At 31.8% G+C, this 18,223-nt stretch overlaps 2 protein-coding genes across 2 annotated transcripts; one reads left to right on the top strand and one right to left on the bottom strand.

Moving 5' to 3' along the window:
- Window positions 1-6,723: 6,723 nt before the first annotated feature.
- On the top strand, window positions 6,724-8,719 carry LOC120091679 (putative acetyltransferase At3g50280). The gene is made up of 2 exons (XM_090307520.1): window positions 6,724-7,243; window positions 7,356-8,719. Exons 1-2 carry the CDS (start codon window positions 6,815-6,817, stop codon window positions 8,382-8,384), a joined length of 1,458 nt encoding a protein of 485 aa, XP_090163646.1. The 5' UTR covers window positions 6,724-6,814; the 3' UTR covers window positions 8,385-8,719.
- Window positions 8,720-10,750: 2,031 nt separating this feature from the next.
- On the bottom strand, window positions 10,751-16,657 carry SQD2 (sulfoquinovosyldiacylglycerol 2). Its single transcript, XM_039048766.2, has 11 exons — window positions 15,755-16,657; window positions 14,528-14,594; window positions 14,256-14,326; window positions 13,982-14,099; window positions 13,810-13,883; window positions 13,592-13,647; window positions 13,389-13,472; window positions 13,222-13,309; window positions 13,063-13,140; window positions 11,797-11,853; window positions 10,751-11,445 (listed from the first exon to the last, which is right to left on the bottom strand). Exons 1-11 carry the CDS (start codon window positions 16,108-16,110, stop codon window positions 10,950-10,952), a joined length of 1,545 nt encoding a protein of 514 aa, XP_038904694.1. The 5' UTR covers window positions 16,111-16,657; the 3' UTR covers window positions 10,751-10,949.
- Window positions 16,658-18,223: the final 1,566 nt, after the last annotated feature.

Genomic DNA, 18,223 nt, shown 5'->3' with positions numbered 1-18,223 from the left:
TACTGAATTATAAAAAATCAAAAAAAAAAAAAATAGAATGTTCATTTCTATCTAATCTTTTTTTCTGTTTTGGTTCGACTATCACACCTAGTCGAGCCATTCCCTTTTATGATACTGAGCCAGGTAAAACTAATAAAATAAGGAAACAAATCTATTCTCCGAGCAAAGGGGACCTTAAAGACTTATTAAAAGCACAATGTTAAGAATAAGTAAAGATATAATTATTTATAAAAAAAAAAAAAATTGATTTCCAATTTCCATGAGCATTATTTTGGAGGCCTTTGAGGTTGAGTTGAACCTTCCTTTGTCTTGTCCAACCAACAGTACCTTCCACCATTTTTCATCATTATTTTGGATCTTGTTCTAAACATGTACAATTGAACTTCTAGCATTCATCTTCACAAAACAGAGAGATGATATCATTTAGTGCGTTGAATATATTGAATTTCCATTTTTTTACTAAAAAATATAATAATAATAAAGTTATTGTTATCATTTCTGTTCAATTTATATATAATGTTCTTAACATATTCTCTATTGATCAATAGAAGAAATAAGTTGAAATAAATTATAAATAATTGAGATTCTTGATTCCACCCATCATTATTATTGTTGTTATTATTTTGTATTGCCAAAGGATTCCCACTGATTAAGGTTAAAATTAAAATATATTCAGATTCATGCACCATATGAGAGATAATCATATATAGGCATATTATTCAAATAATTAAGTTGTTAATTAATTAATTAGCATCTTTCTTCATTAATTAATTCACCTGAAGAAAGGGAGAGTTATTGGTTGGAGTTTTATCTGATTTCTAATTTTTGTGTGGAAAACTATGAATTAATTAATAATCACACATTTTTAGTTATTTAGTTATGATAATTTTGAATAAGATATTAAAAACTCAAAAAAGGGTTTCTTCTTTTGAATTTGTGGAGGGATTTGAATTAGCATTTTTTCCACTCTCCATTATGTTTTGTCTCCCCTTATTTATATATCCAAACTCAAAATGCCAAACAATATAACAACAATTACATAATGGAAACCCAACTTTGAGGAAAAAAACTTGTCACTTTGTAATCTCTTTTATGGCTTTATATATTGATGGTAAGTCACCAAATCAAATAATGTGCCCCCATATCTTCAAAGTAATCTCTTCTTTAATTATTACTTTATAGATTATTGATTTATTTAGAAAAAAAAATAGAAACATATTATAATATGTAAATTTTGTTTAGTTGGCATAAAATAGTTTTAAAGTCCTCTTATGCAAAAGAATAACAAAATAAAGTTCATTTATAGTATAGATCTAATAATTGTGGGCATATCTCATAATAATTATGAATGATAAATGACACTTATTCCTAATTTAAGTATTGAGAAAGAAAGGGAGTCTTGGCTTCCCTTCTTTTTCTTGTACAATTGAATTCATAATGACTAAAACCCTAAGATTTAAGGGAAATGATTAAAATCCCAAGATTTGGATAATGATATAATTGAATCATTTAAACTATGTTCGAGTCGGCAGAAATTGAACAGCAACAAAAGGACGAGAAGTAAGGGGAATGAGACGGGACCGGGGATGTTAAAAGTAAAGAGGGTGAGAAGAGGCAAGAGAGAAGGGATGTGTTGTTGGTTTAGATGCATGAACAAGAACATTAAAGGGTGATGTAGTTGATGTCTTTGAGTTGTGTCTTTTCAATGTAGGCCTCTATGCCTCTGGGTTTTATTCAATCCCCAACCAATTTTCTCCCTCCCATGGGCTCACCTTAGGCCCAGCCTTCTCCCCCCCCCCCTTTCCCTTTTCCCTTTATTTTATTTTCATATCCCCCACTAAACTCTTTCCACTTCATTTCAATAAAATAATCAAACTAATTCTCTCTCTCTCGATATATATATATATAAATGAACTTATTATATTTGAAGGATCATGTGCCTATTATCTACACTTTTTTAAGGTTAAAAACCTATTAGTGATTAAGCTTCTAATTTAACCTAATTGTTTTCATTAGTTGTGTGTCATCACCAACAAAACTCTTTCGTTTTCATTGTTTCTTCAAAACATTAAAAGTATTTACAGATATAATTTTTAATAAAATTCAGATATTTGAATCTCCTTCATATTAGTAAATTTTTTAAAAAAAAATGTAATACTAGAGTTCGAGAGAGATACATGAAGGAATCGAGATCACATCCGAATGAATAAGTTTTTTAGGATATGAAAGTATAGTTAAAAATAAGGGTGTACATGATTGGACTGAGTTGAGTGTGTTTTTAACAGGTTGGTTGGGTTGGCAACTCAAATGACCCAAATAATATCTCTAAACCAACCTCAATTTTAAGAATTGGGTTAGGTTATCAGGTTATAATTTATTTTTTTTAATTAAAAATATGTAAATTTATATACAATATATGACTAATAACTAAAATCTCATAAAATTCAAATGCTAAATACCAAATATTAACAATTTTAAAAAATATAATTAAAAATTCACAAATTAATTAATACAAAGTAATCAAACTTTAAACAAAAAGAAATGTATATATAATTTGGGGATTGGGTCTACTCCAATTTGTTTTAGCTAACCCACGACTGAATCTAACCCAACAAAAATAGAAAATTTTTAATCCAATCCAATCCTTATATTTTGGGTTGAGTGATCTGGGTTCGAGTTTTCGGATTATTTGAACACTCTTCGTTAAGAAAGACTTACAATAATTTATAGTTATATATATCAACAAGATACACCTTTTTTTTACTGATTCAATCATTTACATTTTTAGTTTAGAGTAATCCTTTGTTGGACGACTTGATTTATAAGGAAACAATCTTCATTATTAGAAGCAATTGAAGATAAGTAAGAATAACGTTGTTAGATCTCCACCTCTGAAATGAAAAAAAGTTAGATATGGTTGGAAGCATTAGGCATTTAATATATGGTAATGGGAAAAGCAAAGAGAAGTGAACCACAAACACCTATCATCATGGCTGCTTTGTTAACGTTTATAAGTCTTTCACATTTTTTAATTTGATTTTTTTAGCATCTATCGTTTGTAAAAGGCCAAAGGGTAATGATGATTACATTGTTATTTTAAAGAAAAGAGGATAAAGCCAATGGAAAATAAACTCAACGATGTCCACGTTTAAAACCAATTAGTGTCTTCATCTTATGTCAAAACTTTTAGCTGCTTCTTCTATAGTTCAAATCCATTCAAGATTAGGCCGCCATCTCTTTTTTAATTATTTTTATACTTTTATCTATCATATAATATACTAAAATCAATATACTTCGACTAACATAAATATTATATATATATATATATGGACAAAAGAAACAACTAATTATTTATAGTTATTAACAATCTAATTGAGATCTTCATGTTGAAAGAATGGAGAGACCATACACTCTCGATAAAAATATATAGATAACGACTCTCATTATCAATTGTTTTGAAATGGGTTTATATGTTATTTAATATTCTTAATGTTGAAGGGTTTTCATCATTTTGAAGAAGTAAATAAAAATTAATTTAGCTATGTGAATGTAATTAATATTTTAGAAGGGTTGAATCCAATTTTAAAATTTTTTTAAATAGTTTTAAGATAACTCTATATAACATCTTTTAGTGTACATAAAAATATGGATAAAAAGGTAAAATATAGAAATTATTGGTGTTTTGAGAATATGTTATCGATTTTTTTAACATTTTATTTTTAAAATTTATGTTTATTAGAAGATTTTAATTTTTAGGCAAATTCGAAAATAAAAGATAAGTGTTAAAAACCTTTTTTTTTTTTTTTAATTTTCGAAATGTGATTTGGTTTATAAAAGTATCTATATATAGAAAGTAAAAATAAAATATATTAACTTGTCATACAGTGTTTATAAGTTTTTTTTTTTAATGTAAAAAATTAAGAATCAAACAATAACTATCAAATGAGTCATAAATTTTTACTTTCAATTCTTACCAAGTTTTGTTCATTGAAAATGAATAGAGGAATTTTCAAAAAGATAAAATAAGGGAAATTGTTTACACAAAATAATAATATTTAATCTTTTTTTATAGAGGTTGATATCTATCAGTATCGATCAGTAATAGAAATTGATAGAAGTCTATCATTATTACTATAGTGAAAGAAATTGATACAAGTCTATCATATTAATAGAAGTCTATCCGCGTTTATCATTTTTCATTTTTTTTTTCTATCTTTATAAATAGTTTCATTTTTTTTATTGATGAAAATTTCTCAAATAAATAAATAAAATTTGCTCTATTTCTTACTTCGAGTTACAAAGAGATATTAGTGGAAGAAAAATTAGCGAGAAGCAACGTATGCGGATAAAAGAGAGATTATAAACTTAGTCTTGAATTATAAATTAGAGAAAAAATATATATATATCTAAAGAGGGTTAAATCTTGAAATATGTATATGTGTATATAGGAAATATATCATTTTAGTCTTGAATTTTTTTAATTAGTATTTTTAAAAGAAATAATAAGTGTATTTAATTTTTATGATTTGAAAAGAATATTTTTTAATCCCGAATTCTTACGAATAAATTTTAAAAGTCCCTAAAATAATTCCTTTTATTTTAAATGTTGACATGATATTTCAAATTTAAAATTATTATTTTTAATTTTAAATGTGAATGTTTCAAATATTTATTAAAGAAACACTTCTATCCTTAAACATTTAGAGATCAAAATTTTATTTTGGGACTAAACACAATTATTACAAAAAAATTTAGAGGCTAAAAAAGTATTTCTAAGAATTTGTGGACTAAAAAGATATATTTTGAAAATTCATAGAGTAAATATATTTATTCTAAAAAATTAAAAGACTAAAACGATACATTTTTAAAATTTAAGAATCATATAAAACTCGAGATCTAAATGTGTATTTTTCCTAATTTTTTTCTAACAAACAAAGAAAGCGTAAAATTAATAGAAGAAATTTGAACGGACGAGAATTTTCCATCATAAAATTTCCACACATGATTACTGTTTTTCAAAAAGTTAATAATAATATATATTACACACACATACCTAATCATATTTGATACCTTTAATCATAAGAGCTTTAACTTTCTTCTAAATACAAATTATATTAATAAAGTTTATTAAATGTTTTTTAACACACACGGTTAGAAATTTTGTCCTTAGCGCATATGTACAAAAACCATACGTAAGCATAATCTTTTTACAACTTAATGAAAATATCTTGTTAAATATTATTTTATGAAAGAATTTATTTATTTATTTTTTTCCCAATGTCAAGTTGGACAAAGAAATAAAATTTTAATTTACTAATATGATCATTAAAAATGATAATAGAGAGTTTTGTCTATTTAATTGAGTTTAGGATAAGTTTTGGACAAATTAAAATACTGTTTGGTTAGATAATTTTTTTAAAAATTATTTTAAAGGAATGCTTGAAAGTCATTTTGGGAGAAATATTTAATTGGTATTTCTTAAAAAATTGTTAATATAATATAGCTTTAAACTTCTAAAGTCATACTAAACTCATTTTTAGTCTTTAAATTTATAAACGATAATAACTGTTAACTAAATTATGGTAGTTAGAATAATTTCGAGATGAATTAATTGTCAATTTTTAGACCAAGCAACAATAATTCTCACTAATTTTCCCTTTAGGTTATCTAATGAACACATTCAAATGGCTAGTTATTATTGAGTTTAAGTCCCTATAGAATCTCTAAATAAAATACTACAATATTCATATCATATATAAGTACTAAATTATTAAAATTAACAACAACAACCTAAAACTAAAAAAAGTTAAAATACGATACATTTTTAAAAAAAATTGCAAAAACTATTCGAAAACTGCACAGTTTTTAAACCATGAGAGAATTCAATTATCTAGTCTCAAAGTTGACAACTCGAGTTTTATCTTTATTTAGTTACACTCACTTTGACTTGTTGCATTCAAACTTTCAAATTCTCAACTAAAATTTTTGACTTTATTGAATAACTGTTTAAAAAATTGTGGGCATCTTGATTTAATAAAATAAATTATTGATGTAAAGAAAATTTAGATTGTTTAATCGTAATAAAATTATGTTTTTTAAAAGATTTGATTTAACGAAACTTTTCTAAAGATGATTTAGACTATATATATATGTACATATATAATAATTTTTAAAGAATGATATAATTCGATTAGATTATTTTATATCGAATGAACATAGTTCAACTAGCATCAAATATATATCATTAATTCGAAGTTAGAAGTTCAATTTTCTCCACCAATATAGTATCAAAAACGAAAAAACCATTTAATTAGTTAAGGTGTTTGAGAGATGAAAGTAAACATTTGGCGTTCTATAGTTCATGAGTATTATGAAATAATAATATAATGTTAAAAACTAATAGCTCAAACATCAAGAATAACTTTGATTGTCAGACAAAGATGAAGGGATGATGTTTTTTAATGTTTGGGGGTGAGTAAAGAATCCATGTGTCCTTCTTCAACCTCAGTCTCCCCTTCTGATTGGATTCTATTATTGCCACGTCATCCAACCCATGTACACATATATAGTAATCATTTTTTTAATTCTTGTTACAATAATAACAAAATAAATAATAAATAAAATTGTAATGAGAGAGAAAAGGGTTAACCACCACCCAACAGTAGGTCCAAGTACCCAAAGTTCATGAATCAGCCTCTTCCCCTTAATTCCTATATATACCTTTTCCCTCCCCTCTCCTTTTCAATCCCAAAACCTTAATTTGAAGAAACTACACAAGAAAAAGAAGAAAAAAATACACTCATTCTTTTCAAATATGCCTTCTTCTTCCATTTGTATTGTCTCAAAATGCAGTATTTTCCCCGATCAACCTTCCTCATTACATTCTCTTCAGCTCTCTGTTTCTGATCTTCCCATGCTTTCTTGCCACTATATTCAAAAGGGTGTTCTTTTTTCTTCCCCTCCTTATTCCTTCCTTGATTTTGTCTCCTTTCTCAAATCCTCCCTCTCCACCACTCTCTCCCATTTCTCTCCTCTCGCCGGCCGCCTCATCACCGACGTCCACGGTTACGTTCACATCCTTTGCAACGACGCCGGAGTCGAATTCATTGAAGCTAAGGCTAAACATCTCACCCTCAATGCTCTTCTTTCCCCTCTTGATGTCCCTAATTACTTCAAGGAATTTTTCGACTTTGATCGCACTATTAGCTACTCTGGTCATTCCATGCCCTTAGTAGCTGTTCAGGTTTGTTTAAATTAAAAGATCAATACTCTTTATTGGGTTTCGCGATATATTGAGTTATATTTATAATGACACGAATTCTCATGATCTGACAGTTGATTGTTTTTTTTAATAGGTTACAGAGCTGGCGGATGGGGTGTTTGTTGGGTGTACCGTGAACCACGCTGTCACCGACGGGACGTCTTTCTGGCACTTCTTCAACACATTTGCTGAAATTTGCAAAGAAACTAAAAAGATCTCGAAGTCGCCGGCGTTTAGTAGAGATACTGTTTTCAACTCGTCGGCGGTGCTGAAATTTCCTGACGGTGGGCCGGTGGTGACGTTCAACAGCGACGAGCCACTGAGAGAGAGGATTTTTCACTTCACACGAGAATCCATTCTGAAACTGAAGCTGAGAGCTAATACAAACAACCAGATTGCTGGCCGGAAACCGGTCAACGGATTTCATGACGCCGTCGAGATTTTAGGGAAACAGGGGAATGACAGTTGGAAAACCGTCAATGGAACTAATAACGGAGGGAACATAACGGCTGTTTTGGAGAATTTGATTAAAACGAACGTTCCAAATCGTACGGCGGAGATTTCGTCTTTTCAATCGTTATGTGCGCATCTGTGGCGCTCGGTGACACGTGCGAGGAAATTAGACGAATGTAAAACGACGACGTTTCGCATGGCGGTTAACTGCCGTCACCGTCTGAACCCACGAATGGAACCCTACTACTTCGGGAACGCGATACAGAGCATTCCGACAGTTGCGCCGGTCGGAGAGGTTCTGTCGAATGATCTCCGGTGGTGTGCCGATCTGCTGCATAAAAACGTGGTGGCGCACGATGACGCCACTGTCCGTCGAGGAATCGCCGATTGGGAGAGCCAACCGCGGCTGTTTCCGCTGGGGAACTTCGACGGCGCGTCGATCACCATGGGCAGCTCGCCTAGATTTCCAATGTACGACAACGATTTTGGATGGGGCCGCCCGATTGCCGTGAGGAGTGGCAGAGCGAACAAATTCGACGGCAAGATCTCCGCCTTTCCCGGCCGAGAAGGAAACGGCAGCGTGGATCTGGAAGTCGTTCTGTCGCCGGAAACAATGGCCGGACTGGAGCGGGACACAGATTTTATGCAGTACGTCTCAACTACTGTATGATTGGTCCACCCCAGCGCGGGCCCCACAAAGTAAAAATCTCTTTCTCGAATTAATTACTTTTTATGGTAAAAGTAAAAATATATATATATATATATTTCAAAATCGTCTCTCGGAAGGTTAAAAGTAAAACTGAGAGAGTGGATAAGGAGCGAGGGTTGTGGAATTTGACGAAAGAAACAGAAAACGGCGACGTTTTGGCTGTTAAGAAAAAAAAAAGGCCTATTATGTTTACTAGGGTTGTTTATGATCTATATAGCTTGTAACTTTCCAATGTCATGGAGATTAAAAAAAAAAAAGTCAAGATGATTTCTAATCTTATGCTATGATTGAGACCATTTGTTTTTCCTTTTTAATTCAGAAAATTGGATTACATGGGAACAATAATTATATTTAGCCTCTTATTCAACTTAATTAAACTCATATCATTTTCTTTGAACCACAACTAAGAATAATAAATCAATCAAGGATTTGTTAAATCTATGTCATTCTATTAAATGAAAATTTTTCTAAAACTCTCCGTCATAGTTGAGTTATTCAAATTATTTAATCAAGAGGACGTTTCTAATTACATAATTAAGTATATCTGATTTAAAGAAATGATTTAAATGTCTAACTTTTTTTTTAAAGAGTGCTCAAATTTAAATATCTAATTTTTTTTATATATATAGAAATGAAACTGGTACGACTTTAGGAAATGAGGCTGAAAATTGAGTATAGGAATATTTTAAGTATTGAGTGGGAAAAAAAAGAAAAAAGAAAAGTCCCGGATTGGTCCTATTAAAATTCCATCTTTTTTCCTTTTTGTGTTGAAATGTAAAAGAAAGTCAAAATCTATTATTATATTCGAGATAAATAATGAAACAGAAAATGAAGAAAATTACGAATCTAACCCGATATTAGCCTCCGGAATTGACCTTAATTAAATATTTTTAAACACCATCTAAAATCTAAATCAAGGCTCAATAAATCGTGGGGGCGGCAAAACTTTTCCACTCATACCCAAGATTATTTTAATACCTAATTTTTTTATATAGATCTTATTTTAGCACTATACTTTGTTTATTTTAGTTTTCATACTTTTGAAAATTCCTACTTTTGTTTATTGCTTTTGATTTTTTCCATTAAACTTAGTATAAAAATTATTATAAATGAGTCTACCTACATCATGCTTTTATAAAAACAAAAATTATGGTGTGAAAATAGAGGAATAGGTCATATGAGAGTATTACACTAATTTCGCTGTGTGCGAATCAAATGACAGGATTGGATTTTAGAGTTAAATATTAGAGTAATACAATATTAATGAAAAAAAATATTTAGAAAATATCTTTTAAGGAAAAGACAAGTTTATCATATGATAATTTGTGGTTGGACACGTAGGTTGGCTACACAAAGGTGTGTAAAGCTCAAATGCATCCAAATATTTTTTTAAAATATTATGATATGAATCAACAAAATGAGTTAGATTGAAAATTTTAAGCTAATTTAACCTCTCTCCATCGTTCTAATGTCGGCATCCTACTTAATGTTTCTCTTAGATGGAAGAGAAAATAGTCTATACATTTTTATCTATTTATCATTCTCTAACACCAATCATTACAATCTTACTCATTCTTTCTACACAACTCAAATAATACTAAACTCAAAATTTGACTAGTTTATGTGAAAATCATCCATTTAATAACTCTTTTAACAGTAATATTGAAAGTTTTTGCACTAAAATAGAATAAAGAAACCAATAGTTGAGGACGAAAACAAGATCTAAACAATAATTTTTTAAATGCAAGTTGATTCCACGCATTCTTAAATGATGTTAAATTGATGAGAATAATACTCATGCGACTCGCAAAAAATATATATATATATTTCCGTGATAATTGACCTACAAGATCCAATGGAGGGGTATATCGGGAATTTCAACGGGGGACATATGGTCCAATGATAAGTTGACAGCGCAAGTGTAATTTGGTGACACGTGGTCGCTGTCAGGAATTGGCCAGTAACCAAAAATGTTGTAACCAAAGGAAGTGAGTTTGAGATGAAGATGGTGTGAAGAATTGTAATGTATGCAAAGTTAATGGGCCAAAGCTGAAAAGACCTTCTTTTAGACCAACATATCTAATTTCATCATTTGATATGTCATCACATACAGTTTCTTTTCTCCACAACAATTTGGTGGCTGAGATTTTAACAATCAATTCTTCCAAAAAAGAGATTTTGAAATCAAGCAACCCATGTTCTCTCCATTTTCTTACTTTCTGGCCAAAATGCCTGTTTCTGTCAACATTTATGTGAATAAAGTTGAAGCATTGTCCATAACCTAAACACTTTTGTTTGTAAATTTTTCAGTTTGAATACAAATGGAATGGAACTAACAATCTTGATGATACATTAATAATCAGGATATGAACGATGAAGATGAACGTGACTTTTTTCCCTTCAGGTTTAATGAATATATACACAATGAATGTAATATTATATAGCAAACAATCACACAGATGTTTTCTTCTGCTACTGAAACCAAGCTGATACAGAAATGTAGAGAACAGGCTTGAATGAAGCAATTCACTGATAACTAACTTCTGGGGATGGAAAAATTCGTTTAAACAGCCATTGAAATGGTCTTAGAAACTGTGCTCTTTTCTTGCGCCAGAACCATATGGCTGCATTGTATTGTTCGTTGCGGATCGTTCGAGTTGCGGCTTTCCAATCGTATTTCTCCATCTCCTCACGAGCTGCTTTTCCCATTGTTTCCCTCAGTTCGCGATTCTCCAACAGAGGCTTCAGCTTGCTTAAGCAGTCATCGATGTCTCCTGGGGTGTAAAGGTAGCCAATTTTACCGTCTTGTTCGGGAGGAATTATGTCTGGAACACCACCAGCACGAGCTCCGATCACGGGGATCCCAGAGGACATAGCTTCCAATACGACGAGTCCTAACGTCTCCGATTCGGAAGGCATTACAAAAACGTCACCACTAGCATAAGCTTGAGATAGCTCTTCTCCTGATAACATCCCTGTAAACACTGCAGGCATGCCAGTGAAAAGCTTTTCTAGCTCCTCCCTGCCATGAAGGAAAACACATCAAACAATTACAAACAAAGCCATTAATCTAATCTGTCCAATGATTTTACGAAACTGTTACTGTTCAGTGTTCAACATAGATAAAGTAAAAGAGAAGTTGCTTGTTCCATCTTTAGTAGTGTAATCACAAACTTGTTACAGTTACACTAATAATGGTGTCATAATCAATAGAAGAGTTCCCTAAAGTATTTGGTTTTTCATATTGATTTAGTTAAAGATATGCTGAAGAATTGGCTGTGCTAATCTGGTAGGTTTATCAGTATTCCTTTAAGAACATTCAACTAATTTAGATAATAAGCTCATTACACCTTTCAAAATCTAGCACAGATACCTGTACGGTCCATCTCCAACGATCGCAATTCGTGCTTCAGGGAGTCTATCCATTATCCTATCATATTGTGGGAACAAATGTCAATATTTACAAGATATGAATATAGGTACAGCTACATATTTTATGAGGATCATACATAGTCAAAGGTAGATGGAAGTATAAAAGGCGGAAGCACAATTTAAGCCTTATTTGATAATCATTTGGTATTTAGTTTTTGTTTTTTTGGAAGGTGTGCTTGGTTTAGCTTTCATCTTTCTTATGGAAGTATTTTGAATTTTTAGCCAAATTCCAAAAACAAAATGATTAGCAAAAAGGGCCTTTGTCATAAGTTATTCTATTTTACAGAACCATCCTCTTAGTATCAAACTATGTTTAAAAGAAAGAGAAAAAAAAGTCTTTTGCAAATTCTTTTGAGAAGAGATCTAAAGTAAGGACCAATTATAGTAGGAGAATCGTTTTACAATCTAAATCCTCAAAAGGTTATGGTTTGACTGTGAACATTGAGACAAATTCTTCAAAAGGAAGTGCCTTTCAACGAGTGATAGTGGTGCTTCCTTATATTGTCTTGTCTTTAATGTTTCTACTTTGAAAGGTAGAAAGGGAGTTCATTCCTGTGGAATTTACTTTCAGTAAGACTTTCTCCCTTTTTAGTGAAAAAGGCATTTTCCAAGAACATGGAAAAGTCAAAATACAAAAGTAGGCCATATAAAAAACTCAACCTCAAGAAACCAAAAAAGGCACTAAGACCTACTCGAGGGGTTGAAATGTGCTTCGGGGAGAGTTGTTTGGGGTACGTGCAAACTTCAACAGTGCATACTGTTATAAATTTAATATGTCAAAACTCTGTCTCTTTGGCCAAACAACCCTTAAATTATTATAGGCCTCGTATTTCTCTCTAGCAAATATGTCATAATAATGACAAAAACCAAGGCTGTCAAAGAAATCTCCCTTTAAACAAAATTTGATACTTGTTTCTCTATGAAGATTACACATCTACTTCTCTCGTTACTTTTATTTAATAATATATTGTTTTGATTTTCCCTTTTCTATATAAGGTTATCGTCAAAGCTCAATCATTTACAACTTCATTATTATCAAATGAATGAAATTTGAGCAAACTCAGGCAACCATTTTTTCTAAATCATTGTGCAAACGTCAACCTCATCCAGACTCTAGACCATGGTGAGTTGGTGTTAAACAATAATTTCTAAAAAGGCAGAGAAGGTCAAGGAAGCCAACCATATCTTTTACAATCAAAACCAATACCTTTTGAGGAAATCCAAGCTCTTCTCGACTCCAAGTCTTCCAACATGAACTATCAGTGGTTTATCAGGCTCTCCACCACTGTTAGACAAAGCGTATAGTTTTAAAGGAGATAATCTCTTAAGTTACATGATTTAAGCTATTTATGTGAGCGAATCTCACCTAAGCCTCAATCTCATTTCATGAGAGCGGAAGCGAGGATGAAAGCTAACAGAATCTACACCCTTATTCCAAAGTCGAATCTTATTAGCTGCAAACAAAGAGAGAGTAAATTACCACATTATAATAAATGAAAATCTATCATTAGTTTGTGCAATATTTCAAACCACCTGCTGTCACTCTTTCAGCTTCAAGATCCTTGCCAATGGCAGCAGATGGAACCAAGGTAAGATCAGCCGCTCTGTGGAGGAATTCTAAAAAGAAAAACTGAATTCTAAATAGTGATCCTGTAGTGTCCTTAATATGATGGAATAGAATAAATCTTTTTTTTCTTTTTGAGTTCAACAATGGAAAAGAATAAATTTTCACGTACTTATAACAAGCCACATGGGTTTAACCAACCAACTAAATGTATATCTTGGAATGTATCTGCAACACATAACAAAAAACAGATAATGGTAATGTAATGTAATATCGGATATAATAAACAACAAGACGATCTCGAACTCTCCAATCCTTGTAATTGGTTGATGATAGTAGATTGCAATATGTCCAAGGGTAAAAGTTAAAAAGTCCCAGAAAAGAACTTACACTGGTACATGAGTATGGTAAGACATAACTAGCGGTACACTTAACAGTTTAGCGATAATCAGAGCTCCAAACACCTAGAAATAGAATACAGTTGGGCAACAATCAAAATCTTCAAACCATAATGCTCAAATTCAGGAACTTCAAAATATAATGGGATGATATTGTCACTTGCCATTATCCCTGGTGATGATGCATGTATGATATCGGGTTTAAACCGAGCCACTTCTGAAATTATTCTTGGACTAAGTGCTAGAGAAAGGGGCACCTTCTGATACCAAGGGCATGGAAAGCTGCCAATAGTCAAAGATAAGTTGAGCAATCTGAATGCTTGAGATTATGAATTTCATGAAAGGAAGAGAGCTGAGATATGAAGTGAATATGAGAGCAGACAAGAGAGGATCATAGGTTGCTAGATACTATGATCTGACATGAAGTACCAAACTTACCTTCGTGATCCAATTAATTTTGCACCATAAAACTCCTCGGGCACACCTTCATGAGTTGTCACAACCATCACCTAAGTGATTTATAGAAAAGGTCAACTTGTCTATAACCAAAATATTCACACTTTCTTATTTCCATATTTATTTTTTATCCTAAAACTAAGCAAAAATAAATAAATAGAACACACTCGAGCTTGTTGCATTAAAGAGTTTAAGATTGAATAAAATGACAGTCAACAAGCTAAAATAGAAGTAGGAAGGGAATAAAATTGAACCTCATCGCCCATTTCACGTAGATAGCGAATGAAGTTTTGGAAGCGGTTTTTGTAACCTGACACATATCTGTGAAACCAACAATGGAAGATAACTTTCAGTGATTCACATTTTAATGATAAGTACCAGCAGGATGAAATCGATGGTATAAAGAAGAATAAGAAAGTATCTGCTTACAGTTCACAAATCACATTATCTAGGCCTTAATCTTCTTAGCATGTCAAACATTTTGTCTCTTATTCCAACATGTCTTATATATATATATATATATATTCATTTATGTATGTGTTTATGTTCCATGTACGTATGTCTTTTATATAATGATAATAATATTTAAAAAAAAAGTCCATCAAGAAAAGTTTCAGCAGTAGGGACATTAAGATGTTGACCGGTGAGTAAGACCACTCAACTGCATTTGTCAAAAGAACAACTTGGGTTAATATCTAATGGCATCCAAGCAATTGACTAAAATCCAACGATCGTATTCAGCCTCAACATCAATTTATTTGGGCCATAAGGGAAAAAAACGACAGTAGAAAATTCAAAAATGTTAACACGATACACACGAAAATGTCGATAGTAGCAAATTTTCGCAAAATATCAGGGCAAGAACGACTAATGAAGAAGTAAGGTTTTGGTGACATTCAAGACTGTTCTACAAGTCGAATGAAATAACAATGGTTGCTTGTGCAAACAAACAGATCCATAGATAGAGAAACGATGATTTAAGTATAGATCAATGTAGCTAATTGTTATGGTAGAAGTAACATTACTGCAACAAAGAAACAGTCCTGAACATCTAATACAGCATAGTAGCTAGCAGTTAAGTAGTTGTGAAATTAAGTGTTCATCCAGAGGATCCATGTGAAAACCCGGCACAGCCAGTGGGCGAACTAGTTGAAAGGATACATGGGGAAAATCAAAGTGGCTTTCCACATTAAAAGCTGAGTCAATGAAGTTAGAATGAACCCCTTCAAGAAGAGGCTTAATTAGGACACCCAAGAATGAGATCCAAACTAACACCTCATTAAAGCATCAAGCATAAAGCAACCTTAGATGCAATTAAGCCATGATGTAGTTGAAGCAAAATCATAAGATCAGCTAAGTATTGATTCCCAGTAACTCAAATTAGAAAGTACCAAATAGAAGATAGGCAACACAAAATACACAAGGACAAGAGAATACCCAACACTAGAAATCACAAGTTGGTTATGCATAGTAAAACTCACGCAAAGGGAGAAGGCTCCACAAAGAGAGCAATACGACGAGGTTTGGAATTGGTCTCAGGGTCAAGCAAAGGAGGGCTATCTTCTTCTCCATCTTCAGGCCTAACTTCAGCAATAGTCATTTTATTAGCCTTAACACTAAGAAACCCAGTTCCCCTATTCTTCAATGAACCCTCCAAGCAACGAAATCGAGAAATTTCACAAAACAAACTTCTGGGGTTTGAAGTTAAAGATCTAAAATGTGGGAATCTCAAAGAAGAGGGGGCTTCATAGAAGTAAGTGGTGGTTGCTACGGCGGCGGAAGTGGAAAAAGAGGGAGGAGGAAGAGAGAGATTTATAGAGAGAGAAGTGGAGGACATTATGAAAAGGGATTTGCCAGCATATAATATAGTAGGTGCACTGTCTGAGTTGGGGTTTTGGGAAAAAGGAAGAATTTTTAGCTGTCTGATAAATTTGCAAAGTTGGGTAACAAAGCAAGCAATCGAGAATCGAAGAGAGAGAGAGATATAGAAGAAAGGGTTCGCAAGAAAATTCGTCAAGTGGGTATTGAAGAGTATCTGGGAAGGATTGAAGAGACTCCATTAATGGATATTCCATTTCGGATTATTGGGTCTTTTGTTTCTCTTTGTGGAATCAACCAAAGGTTCTTTCAGCATATACCCTTTTTTCCTCTCTATGATTTCTAATTTGTATTCCCCACTTTTTCCCCCTTTCTCGAATTTGGATTATCATTTGTTTATGTTTGTATCATGATAAGTATTAAGATAATAAAGAAACTTGATCAATTGCTTGTCCAAATGGTTTTGAGATTTCTGTTGAAGCTAAAGCTGTAACCTTCAATTTGTATCTAAATTGAGAGTTGAGTTTTGGTTTAAGAAAACTCATGATTGGAATATTTGTATCAATGGTGTTTTACTAATTTGATAAGGAAAATTATAAATGGATGGTTCTATCTAAAGAATTTTCTCTAATAGTGAAAATCTGTTGATCTTTAAGATTGGGATGGGAAAAAAATTCCTCCTTTTCTCCTTAATTATGGCTATCTTGTATTGAAAACAACACCAAGAGCTTTATTTTTTTTTTTTTTTTTGCCTTAGCTAACAAATAATTAATTGGCTGATTGGAGTGTGGGAAATCTGAAAATCTCAAAACCCCACCATTGTTGCATTGACACATGGACCAAGATCCCATTTTTTTATGCTGTCCTAGTGGTTGGTGACCCTAAAACTCTCTTGTCCAATCACATTTTAGCATATATAAAACCTGATATAAGAATAAGACAACTATTTACCTACAAAGGGTTAAATTATAAGTTTAGTGATGAACTCTCTTGTTCGAGTCTATTTTCTCTTTAAGCTTCTAATTTTGTATTTAAGAAATCATTTAATAAGTCTTTAAGTTTCAATTTTGTGCACAAACCATTTAACCTTGTTTAAAATTACAAATCTAGTAGGGAAAAAAAAATGAAAGTTTTGAGCTTTATTGACATAAAATTAAATTTGCATGTAAGATCAATTAATTTTTTTAAAAAAAATCAAATGTCTTAGGAACTAATTGAGATGAAATTGAAAATTCAATTATTTATAATTATAATATATTTTGTTAAAGGTAAAGACTTGCTAGATATTTCAAAAATGTATAGATTAAATAAATACATACCTAAAATTTAATGGCTAAAATGGTAAATTAACAAAAACTAAATCTATATAGTTTCATTTCTTTATGTTAGCCCAAACAAGTTGTACAACAATTTTGTGAATGACATGAAATCAAAGCAACATAAATATCTTGCATCGTGATATTTATGCCACATATATAGTTTTGCATTATTATATATGTTGGCCATGTGGGTTCCTCATAAGTCTTATTTTAACTTTTTTTTAGTACACTTCTTGACTAGTTTTTTAGACCTATAATTCGAGGATAAACTAGAAAGCAATAAAGGAAAGCAGTAAATTTTTCACTTGGCTCCCTCTAAGAAGGACAAATTTTTAACATCAATTGCTCGATGTGACTTATCCCTGTCAAGGTACAAAGAAATTCTCTTATTTTTCTGGTTTCTTCTTGGATGAGTCAATATAACCCAGTAAGGCTATAAAGCTCCTCATCATTTGAAAAGAACCAGACAGGTCGAATTTTGATTTTTCGGAATAACGCAAAAAAGGCAAAAAGAAAGAATTGAAAGACTCAAATGACTTTAAAGAGTCTAAAAAAAGAAAAGACTCAACAGACTCATGAGGACTAGGGGAACAAAACTTGAATATATACGAAATACCAGGAGTCAGAACAAGGCGAAGTCTTTTTACCTCTAACTCTATCACCTGGATCTCATCGAATTTAGGCTCGGGATCCTCATTGACCTCACAAACTAGCAAGCATGGAGTGATGTCATCATCGTCACTCGAATAGTAGCACTCCACAAGGAACTCTACCTCCAAGGAAAGACGATGGGCTGCTATAGCACGCCCTCCA

Source organism: Benincasa hispida, chromosome 11 (genome assembly GCF_027475165.1).
Source record: "Benincasa hispida cultivar pf3 chromosome 11, pf3_genome.v1.1, whole genome shotgun sequence".
Lineage (NCBI taxonomy): Eukaryota > Viridiplantae > Streptophyta > Magnoliopsida > Cucurbitales > Cucurbitaceae > Benincasa > Benincasa hispida.
The sequence above is the reverse complement of the archived record's forward strand: the minus strand, read 5'-3'. Positions and strand labels throughout refer to the sequence as shown.

What these genes read in the sequence shown, in the direction of transcription:
- LOC120091679 (XM_090307520.1), top strand. Translation starts at nt 6,815, where the DNA reads ATGCCTTCTTCTTCCATTTGTATTGTCTCAAAATGCAGTATTTTCCCC. An exon ending in TGCCCTTAGTAGCTGTTCAG is followed by an intron (nt 7,244 to 7,355) that starts GTTTGTTTAAAT and finishes TTTTTTTAATAG; the next exon opens with GTTACAGAGCTGGCGGATGG.
- SQD2 (XM_039048766.2), bottom strand. Translation starts at nt 16,110, where the DNA reads ATGTCCTCCACTTCTCTCTCTATAAATCTCTCTCTTCCTCCTCCCTCT. An exon ending in TACCATACTCATGTACCAGT is followed by an intron (nt 13,648 to 13,809) that starts GTAAGTTCTTTT and finishes TATGTGTTGCAG; the next exon opens with ATACATTCCAAGATATACAT. An exon ending in AGCTTGGATTTCCTCAAAAG is followed by an intron (nt 11,854 to 13,062) that starts GTATTGGTTTTG and finishes ACAATATGATAG; the next exon opens with GATAATGGATAGACTCCCTG.